Consider the following 10,155-nt stretch of genomic DNA (forward strand, 5'->3'; position numbering starts at 1 on the left):
CATTACCAATAAGGGGCAGCACGGTGGCACGGTGGTTAGCACTGTTGCCGCACAGCAAGAAGGTCCTGAGTTCAATTTCAACATCAGGCCGGGGTCTTTCTGTGTGGAGTTTGCATGTTCTCCCCATGTTTGCGTGGGTTCCCTCCGGGTACTCCGGCTTCCTCCCACCGTCCAAAGACATGCAGCTTGTGGGGATAGGTTAATTGGATAATCCAAATTGTCACTAGGTGTGAATGTGCGAATGAATGTGAGTGCGAATGGTTGTCTGTCCCTGTGTGTTGGCCCTGCGACAGACTGGCGACCTGTCCAGGGTGTACCCTGCCTCTCGCCCTATGACAGCTGGGATAGGCTCCAGCACCCCCCGCGACCCTGAAAAGGATAAGCGGAAGCGAATGGATGGATGGATTACCAATAAGTTTGATGTGTCACATGGCCCTCTTCCTATTGAAAAAACAAAAGTTGTATCCAAGATGGCCGACTTCTAAATGGCCACCATGGTCACCACCCATCTTGAGGAGTTTGCCCCCTCACATATACTAATGTGCCACAAACAGGATTTTAATATCACCAACCATTCCCATTTTATTACGGTGTATCCATATAAATGGCCCACCCTGTAGAGGTCAGGATGGGGAAACGGTGAGTACATCCATCTGTAAAACCTGGTTGAGGCTCTGTCATGGTTTGGGCTGCAGTTCAGCCATGCAAAAAAGTACCATAGGATTTTGATCCACTATGCCATAGGTGTCAAACTTTGGCCCGCGGACCAAATTTGGCCTGCAGCCTAATTACATTTGGCCCGCAAAGCCATACCAAATTACTATAAGAGCTGGCCTACTGGTATTATACAGCTAATGTATATATTGTTTAGTATTAAGCTTTGCTTGTTCCATATTCAGTTTTTCAGCAAAACTTGTTTGAGTCTGTGAAATGCACTACACACAGGTACACACACACACAGGTCTTTATCACCAGATTCCACATTTATTTATAGTTTTCCCTGGGTTATGACTGAAGACAGTCTGACAGCTGTCGGTCCCAGCTGATTTCCCTCTCTCCCCGCTCCTCTCCATCTCACTATAAAAAGGGAAGGAAACCACCATCAGTCCAAATCGCCATCAGCTGTTCTCACCGGCATCTCCAGCACCGCCCCGTTGAGCTCACTGCACCACTCCTCCCCTGCAGCCGCGCCCGGGACCACACCTGCGCCACACACCCCCACCGCCCGACTGAGGCCTGGGAGCCGTCCGGCCGAACCTACTCCCCCCCACCCCACCCCCGCGAGCGAGAAAGGAAATCAGCCACCGCCATCTGCTTCTATGGCCTATGGACCACCTTGAACTTAAAGGGCTGTACAGCCAGATACCACCGGGTGATCTAGGCATTGGCATCCTTCATGCGGTGGAGCCACTGCAGCGGGGCGTGGTCCGAGCAGAGGGTGAATGAGCGCCCCAGGAGGTAATAGCGAAGGGAGTCGACCGCCCACCGGATAGCCAAGCACTCCTTCTCCACAGTGCTGTACCGTCTTTCACGCTCTGCCAGCTTCTGGCTGATGTAAAGAACGCGACGGTCGACCCCCCCTTACCTGCTGGGACAAAACGGCCCCCAGCCCTCTGTTCGCGGCGTCAGTCTGCAGAACAAAAGGGAGGGAAAGGTTAGGAGTGTGAAGCAGCGGCTCCCCACAGAGAGACTTTTTCACCTGCACAAACGCCGCCTGGCACGGCCCCGTCCACTGAACCAGATCTGGAGCACCCTTTCGGGTGAGATCGGTCAGGGGGCTGGTCAGCTGCGCAAACCCTGGCACGAAACGGTGATAGTAACCTGCCAGCCCCAGAAACCGTCTCACCTCCTTTTTAGTCTTGGGGATGCGATAGCCGCCGTCTTCTCCACCTGTGGACGCACCTGCCCGCCCCCCAAGTGGTACCCCAGATACTGTACCTCCCTCCGTCCAACCGCACACTTCTTCGGGTTGGCCGTGAGCCCCGCCCTCCTCAGGGACTCCAGGACCGCGGCCAACCGCTGTCCGAGGGACCGCTCCAGCCTTTGTCGTCTTCGCTGGAGGGTCCGAGGGACCGCTCCAGCCTTCGTTTGTCTTCGCTGGAGGGACCGAGGGACCGCTCCAGCCTTCCGTTTCCACTGGAGGATCCAAGGGGCCCGTCCAGCCATCAGTGTCGCCGCAGAACAGCAGCCGGTGCCGTATGCGCTGGTCATGAATCAAACATTTTCTTTGGGGTTACATGTTTTAAATGTTTGATTTTTGGGTGGGGGGAACTGTTACGATTCAGTGTTGTCAGTGTTTTGTTTTAGGCGTGACTGTTATGTGTTTCCTGCTTTACTTTGAAAGTCTGTCTTATCTCAGTGTGTTCAGTTTACGCTTCCTTGTCTCGTCAGTTCTGATTTGCCCCAGCTGTGTTTCCCTCCTGTGGTCCATTCCCTGATTGCTCCCTCTATGTATTTAAGCCTTGTGTTTCAGTTTGTCATGGTCGCGATCTCCCCCCCGGTTGTAAATAGTTTGGTGTTTTGATGTAAATAAATGTCTTATTTTGCTTTGAGGTAAATAGTTGTCGATACTTTTGTTTTGGGATATTTTCGTGGAAAACCGTAGTAGTTGTTTTGTTGTTTTTCTCCCTTATTTTTATTTTTCCTGTGTTGCACGCCGGTTGCCTAGGCCGGGGTGTAACACTTTCAACCTCTTTAGAATTGTAAATACTCTGTTTGCACATATTTCAGTAAATCACAGCACATAATATAAAGAAACAAGCGAAACAAGTACACGATACTTGTATTAGACTGTAGCTTGCAGTTCCAGTAAAATGACACAGACTTAGTTGGACAAAATGCAACTTGATAGGTCAAGAGACCATCAGAGATAAATGAAAGATGCTGGATAAGTGATTGATGGCATCTCCCAGGCAGGGTTTGGGAGCGTTTTTGTAGTTTTGCAGAGACAGAATTTCACAGGATAAAACAAGTCTTCAGGAACAAATACTTTATCAATACCTTATCATTATGTGTGGACACCACTTAATTAGAACACATTTTCACATGCAGTGACCCAGAGCTTAACTGTAAGCTCTACAAGAACTATTTACAGAAGAAAAAAGAGTTAGGACTGTTTATAATGGAGTAGGCAACACAATCAGTTCTGCTGAGTTGTTGGGGTTGACCGTGTTGGGAATAGCTTTGACCCTATCTGTCATGGTCCTGGGCCATGTTGGCCCAGTGTTCTTAGTTTTCTTGTATGTTTTATTCCATGTTTCCCCTGCCCATTATGTCTAAGTTCTCCCCGTGCTCTCTCTTCCCCCTGTGTGCCCTCTATGTATTTATGAGCCCTCGTCTCCCTTTGTGGTTGTTTCATGTTTCCCCAGCCCGTTATGTCTGTGTTTTCCCCGTGCTCTCTCTCCTCCTGTCGGAACCTCTGTGCACTTCCTGTTTACTTTGTGACTCTCACGCCCGTACATGTCATGTTCAGTTCACCCCGCCCTGTCTCGTTATGATTATCAGTGTCACCTGTGTTCCCCGTGTGTTCCCACTTCCCTCGTTAACCCTCTGTGTATTTCTGTCTGCGTCTCCCTCTGTTCAGCGTGACGTCGTCCCTCGTGTTGTGTGGATCTCCCTGTGTCTCTCTGCGTATGTTAGTTTACTTTTCCCAGTTTAGTTTTGTATTTCCTATGTTCTGCCATTCCAGCATTAAAGCTGCCTTTTGAGTTCATCCCCGTGTCTGTGAGTTTTGCGTTTGGGTCCTCCTCCTGCCTGCCACACAGCCGAGCCTTGACAGTACGACGTCACCAGATATGGACCCAGCAGCACTCAACCCACCTGAAGAACTGCGTCTGGACATTATCTACTCCGTGGAAAGACTCCTGCATCTGTGGCTCGAACATGAGGGAAAGGAATTTCGCCGTGCTGTGGAAACCAAACTACAGCGTTTAATCTCTGGTCTTCCCTGGCTACTCAGTACGCTCCACCCACTCGAACAGGATTTAATCCGCAACGAGCTCCACCTTCATCCCCCAGCTGCTACTACCCACCTGCCTGAAGGGCCGGATGTGGAGCCGCTCGGCCCGTCAGAGCCATCATCAAAAAAGAAACGGCATTCACGCCGCCGACGCGCCACCCCACAGCCGGACATTCGGCCTTCTAATTCACCTGCTGTGCTACCAGAAGCTCCGTCGGCTCCCTCGCAGCCACCCTCAGTTCAGTTAGCTCCCTCGCAGCCACCCTCAGTTCAGTTAGCTCCCTCGCAGCCACCCTCAGTTCAGTCTCCTGTGTCCCCGCTAGCTCAGCCATTAACTCCACCACAAGCTCCATTTTCACCTCTACCATCGCTTCAGTCATCAGTTCGGTCTGCCACTCAGTCGCCCTTAGCTCCATCATCCACACTACCACCTGTTTCTCTTCCACCACAACCGTCACTACACCCAGCCACTCAGGCTGCTACTCAGTCAGTCATTCAACCCATAGCCCTGCCGTCACTATACCCTCTAGCTGAGCCACTAGCCGCCCGACCCACAGCCACTTCAGCCACTCCTTCACCCGTTACACCTCCACTACAACCATCACTGCAGTCTCCAGTGTCCCCAGTGCAGTCTCCAGTGTCCCCAGTGCAGTCTCCAGTGTCCCCAGTGCAGTCTCCAGTGTCCCCAGTGCAGCATCCCTTAGCACAGTCATCCACTCAATCACCAGCTCCACTTTCCCCTCAACTACCACTACCACCTCTAGCTCAGTCTCCTGTGCACTCACCTCTGGTTCATTCTCCTGTGAAGTCATCTACTCCACCACCTACTCCACTCTCACCACCACCGTTACTACAGACATCAGTTCAGTCCCCTGTGCAGTCGTTTACTTCTCCACCGTTAGCAGCTCAGGTCCCCGTGTGTCCAGCAGCTCAGGTCCCCGTGTGTCCAGCAGCTCAGGTCCCCGTGTGTCCAGCAGCTCAGGTCCCCGTGTGTCCAGCAGCTCAGGTCGCACCTGAACCATTGGCCCAGTCCCCGACAGCAATACGGTCTTCTGTTCGGCTTAACATTCAGCCAGGGGTCCCAAACCTCTCTGGCCCTACATCAGCTCCTGCTGGAAGCTCGGATGAGCTCATCCAGGACTCCGCGGCTCCCACGCCGCCATCTACCTCGTCCGCTGGGGGTTCCAGTGAGCCCGGCCAGCACCTCCTCGTCTCCGCTGGAGGGTCCGAGGGGCCCGTTCAGCCTCCTGTCTCCGCTGGAGGGTCCGAGGGGCCCGTTCAGCCTCCTGTCTCCGCTGGAGGGTCCGAGGGGCCCGTTCAGCCTCCTGTCTCCGCTGGAGGGTCCGAGGGGCCCGTTCAGCCTCACGCCGCATCAGCTGGAGGGCCCGAGGAGCCTGTCCAGCCGCCATCTGCGACCGCCTCGTCGTCGCCTGGTCCAGCTGCATCCGAGTCTTCGTCATCGCCTGGGCCAGCCTCTGCTTCTGCTACGCCTGGTCCAGCTTTGGCTTCTACTCCTCCCGGTCCAGCTCCGGCCTGTGCTTCGTCCGCTGCAGCTCCGGCCTGTGCTTCGTCCGCTGCAGCTCCGGCCTGTGCTTCGTCCGCTGCAGCTCCGGCCTGTGCTTCGTCCGCTGCAGCCTCAGAGCCTTCATCCTCTGCAGCCTCAGAGCCTTCATCCTCTGCAGCCTCAGAGCCTTCATCCTCTGCAGCCTCAGAGCCTTCATCCTCGCCCGGTCCGGCCTCTGCATCAGCTGCTCCTGCTCCGCCTGGTCCAGCTCCGGGCCCAGCCTCAGAGTCTTCGTCCTCGTCTGGCCCGGCCTCAGAGTCTTCGTCCTCGTCTGGCCCGGCCTCAGAGTCTTCGTCCTCGTCTGGCCCGGCCTCAGAGTCTTCGTCCTCGTCTGGCCCTGCCTCCGAGTCTTCGTCCTCGTCTGGCCCTGCCTCAGAGTCTTCGTCCTCGTCTGGCCCTGCCTCCGAGTCTTCGTCCTCGTCTGGCCCTGCCTCCGAGTCTTCGTCCTCGTCTGGCCCTGCCTCCGAGTCTTCGTCCTCGTCTGGTCCTGCCTCCGAGTCTTCGTCCTCGTCTGGTCCTGCCTCCGAGTCTTCGTCCGCTGCAGCCTCCTCAGAGCCTTCGTCCGCTGCAGCCTCAGCCTGTGCTTCGCCTGGTCCCGTCTCGACTGATCCTGTGCCCACCGGGCCTCGGCCAGTACGCCTGACACTGGAGAGCCGCCGCCGTTGCCTCGCGCACGGCCGGCCTCCTGAACTGTTTCCACGTCGCCGCCGTTGCCTCGCGCACGGCCGGCCTCCTGAACTGTTTCCACGTCGCCGCCGTTGCCTCGCGCACGGCCGGCCTCCTGAACTGTTTCCACGTCGCCGCCGTTGCCTCGCGCACGGCCGGCCTCCTGAACTGTTTCCACGTCGCCGCCGTTGCCTCGCGCACGGCCGGCCTCCTGAACTGTTTCCACGTCTCCGCCGTTGCCTTCCGCATGGTCGGCCCCCTGAACTGCTCTGTGTTTGGGTTATTTTCTTGGGCTCCGGTGTTTGCTGTGCTCTTTTGTTTTCTGTTCCGGGCCCTCCGTCCTGGGCCCCCGCCGCCCGCCCTGGGTTGTTTTCTGTTTGGTTTTGTTTTTCTGTGTTTGGGCTGTCTGGAGCCAGCCCTTGAGGGGGGGGTACTGTCATGGTCCTGGGCCATGTTGGCCCAGTGTTCTTAGTTTTCTTGTATGTTTTATTCCATGTTTCCCCTGCCCATTATGTCTAAGTTCTCCCCGTGCTCTCTCTTCCCCCTGTGTGCCCTCTATGTATTTATGAGCCCTCGTCTCCCTTTGTGGTTGTTTCATGTTTCCCCAGCCCGTTATGTCTGTGTTTTCCCCGTGCTCTCTCTCCTCCTGTCGGAACCTCTGTGCACTTCCTGTTTACTTTGTGACTCTCACGCCCGTACATGTCATGTTCAGTTCACCCCGCCCTGTCTCGTTATGATTATCAGTGTCACCTGTGTTCCCCGTGTGTTCCCACTTCCCTCGTTAACCCTCTGTGTATTTCTGTCTGCGTCTCCCTCTGTTCAGCGTGACGTCGTCCCTCGTGTTGTGTGGATCTCCCTGTGTCTCTCTGCGTATGTTAGTTTACTTTTCCCAGTTTAGTTTTGTATTTCCTATGTTCTGCCATTCCAGCATTAAAGCTGCCTTTTGAGTTCATCCCCGTGTCTGTGAGTTTTGCGTTTGGGTCCTCCTCCTGCCTGCCACACAGCCGAGCCTTGACACTATCTAAGAAGTTCCCAGTGTATTGACTATATTCCTCAATTATTTTGTAATTTATTTACTGAATCAAGCAACAGGTTTTCATTAAAAAAATTCCCTGAGTCCAGCCTTTTGACTGGTAGTTTATTTCTTCACACACTCAAAGACAAATGGGCATATCTACACACTTAATCTCTAATCACACAAGCTGCACATGTTTTACAAACAAATATGTCATGCTTTCAGACAGGTAAGGTCATACACAGAGACATGCATTTCTCCTTGAGTCTCAACACCATATGGTCTACTGGCCAGGCATTTGCACTCACAAGCTCTCACCCAGACAAATTAGACCATTATTGTCTCTGACTTCTGGAGAATGTGGCTATGAGGAGAGAAGGAAATAGAGCTGCGATCAAGTGGAGAGATAGAGAAGGAGGGATTTTGTTGCACTTTTTGGTGGTAATGATAATGAAGATGACAGTGGTGCTGAGTTTTAAGAGTACCTCTCAGCACTGGCATTAACAAAGAAAAATCAGAACTCTTAAACATGCAAATTTAGAGCACAAGGCTTCTTTGAGGATGTTGTTTTTGTTGTTTTTGTTTTTTATCATTCTTTGTCATTCAGTATGCAGCACTGTGACTCTATTCATTTCCATTCAGTATTGTTTGAGTCACTGTAGGTGGTGCTCATTGCATTATCTGTTGAGTGAAAAGGACTAACTGCTCATGCTGTGGTTCCTAGATCTTTATCTCCTGACACAGAGGTGTCATAAAACACCTCTTTGGCTCCAGGTGATTTCAAAAGCAAACCTGCACGTGACATTTACAATTTCAACTGCGAGTAGCAAAATGTATCCATCTGAATCCTGTGTGTTTGTCCCTGTAGGCTTTCTTTTCACAGTGTACCAGTTTTACCTGAAAGGGATCCCCATGAGGTCCAAAACCTCAAGGATAGAATAAGGCCCAAAACCATGACCATTCACTACAAAATGAAAAGCCAGGCAAGACAGAACAACATGGGTAGTCAAGGTAGAGCAGCCAAGTGGGGTAAAAAGCAGCACTGAAGGAAAGGAGAATGGAGCTGAGCATGTGGTCAACACAGCAGGAAACCCAGTGGTCATTTCACCCATGGACACACACATACACACAAACTGGTAGACGTACCGATAAAATAGAAACTGCATAGTCAGCCAAACATAAAGACAAACTGCAAGATAGGCCGAGAGCCAGGTGAACAGATATGAATGCACACGCACACACGCACGCACACATACACACAGACGCATCCACAAAAAACACAGATAGATAAACTGGTCAAGCTGGTCAGACAGGCTGAGTATGCTTTGCCTGCGGGAATGATCAAGGCTAAGCTGAGATGCACAGTGATCAGTCTGTGTATCTCAGGTCATTATGTGCGTAAAAGAAAAACACTGTTTAAAAATTAAAGCATGTTGCTCGTCTTTTTATACACCAAAAAACAATACCGTTACAAGACAGCTGAGACTTAGAGAACAGCTGAGCAGCTATAGCAGCTAAAGGACTGTTATCTGTGTATCTACGATCATCTGAGCCAGACTATAATAGTGCATTATTACGATGTGGTGTGACAATCCAATCTGATGGCAGCAAAATCTCCCAACCACACTGGGAGGGGAAAGATTGCATGCAAACATTCTCTCTTGCTAAATCAGGCAAAAGGAAATGACGCTTTGCACAATGGTTCTGCTGTATTATTAGCCCCTCAGAGGAAGCTGCAATTGTTGGATCAGACTCCGAGAAAGAGTAAAGTAAGTCTGGGAAAATATCAGCTTCCTGCAATGACTTCAGGCTTTAGCCTGAGCAAGTATTTGCCTCTGCCTTTCTGGCTTTCTCACTGCTTCAAGCACTTTCTTACCCCATTTCTATCCCTCAAACAAAGAGACTATTATTATTATTATTATTATTATTATTTATTATTAGTAGTAGTATTATTCCCAAAAGTTCTTTTAAGCCTCTGGCACAAGCCTCTACAAGCAACAAGCCTTGGCATATAGCAGCAAAGTGAGAGAGAGAGGGATTGAAAGCATACTTGAACATCTCCTTCAAACTTATTCTGGTTCTCTGGTTGGTAGCCAATCTGTGTATCCCCAGGGCAGCGCACACTATCTATCTGACCTCAGCTGAACTGCCTCAGTAGTCTCAGATAGAAGGGATATGAAAAGCTAACGAGAGCAGTAGAGAGCATGCAGGACGGAACGCAATGACTTCCCTTACAGGGTCCTGGTGGAGATGATAAACCCAAGACCCTTCATTATACAGCTGCAAATAAAATAAACGCAACTCAAGGCTAAACTGAGTCAGTACTTTAAAACCAATAAAACATAAGGCCCGTCTCCTAAGAATTACCTTCCTACACCGCTAAACTGCATTCTCAATTACATTTCAAGGGCGACTTAATTCTTCAGATTTGTGACATTTCATCAATAGTTTCAACCTCATGATATATTGGTTTTGCTGCTTTAGCTGCTCTTCAGTTGAACAAGGTGGTTAATGTGATAAAAGGTTACATTTTAATCATGATCCCTTTCCCTGAAATAAGTAATCAGTTTTAGTGCCCAAATCTAAGCAAATAACAATTCAGAACAAAATAACAATAACAACATAAAATCTAATAAGGGAAATAATAATACAGTTTGCTTGTAGAGACATGGTTGTTGTACAGTATGTTATCCATTTACTGGAACCAGGCAAAAGAAGATTCTGCAAATTGGTTGATTTCAAACACATTTCAGGTCAATACGCTGTTAAAACTATGACTGAAACCGCCATGGTGATATGAAAAATTTATGTTGAACAATTGACTTTTTGGCTGAGAGTCAGAGAAGAAGCTCAATATCACGCACACATGTGAATACTAAATATGAAACCAGACAGCCAGATCAGATCAGACAAGTAAAGCTTCACCTCCTAAGTTTTACTATATTGACACAT

At 50.6% G+C, this 10,155-nt stretch overlaps 1 protein-coding gene across 1 annotated transcript; it reads left to right on the forward strand.

Moving 5' to 3' along the window:
- Positions 1–3,794: 3,794 nt before the first annotated feature.
- On the forward strand, positions 3,795–8,145 carry LOC146622553 (uncharacterized). Its single transcript, XM_085364885.1, has 2 exons — positions 3,795–5,493; positions 8,072–8,145. The coding sequence occupies exons 1-2, from the start codon at positions 3,795–3,797 to the stop codon at positions 8,143–8,145; spliced, it is 1,773 nt and encodes a 590-aa protein (XP_085221011.1).
- The last annotated feature ends 2,010 nt before the right edge of the window (positions 8,146–10,155 follow it).

The sequence above is a fragment of the Diplotaxodon limnothrissa genome, linkage group LG11 (genome assembly GCF_057381915.1).
Source record: "Diplotaxodon limnothrissa isolate DT_005_m linkage group LG11, D_limnothrissa_male_GT1.1, whole genome shotgun sequence".
Lineage (NCBI taxonomy): Eukaryota > Metazoa > Chordata > Actinopteri > Cichliformes > Cichlidae > Diplotaxodon > Diplotaxodon limnothrissa.

What these genes read in the sequence shown, in the direction of transcription:
- LOC146622553 (XM_085364885.1), top strand. Translation starts at nt 3,795, where the DNA reads ATGGACCCAGCAGCACTCAACCCACCTGAAGAACTGCGTCTGGACATT. An exon ending in TCCCGGTCCAGCTCCGGCCT is followed by an intron (nt 5,494 to 8,071) that starts GTGCTTCGTCCG and finishes TTGTCCCTGTAG; the next exon opens with GCTTTCTTTTCACAGTGTAC.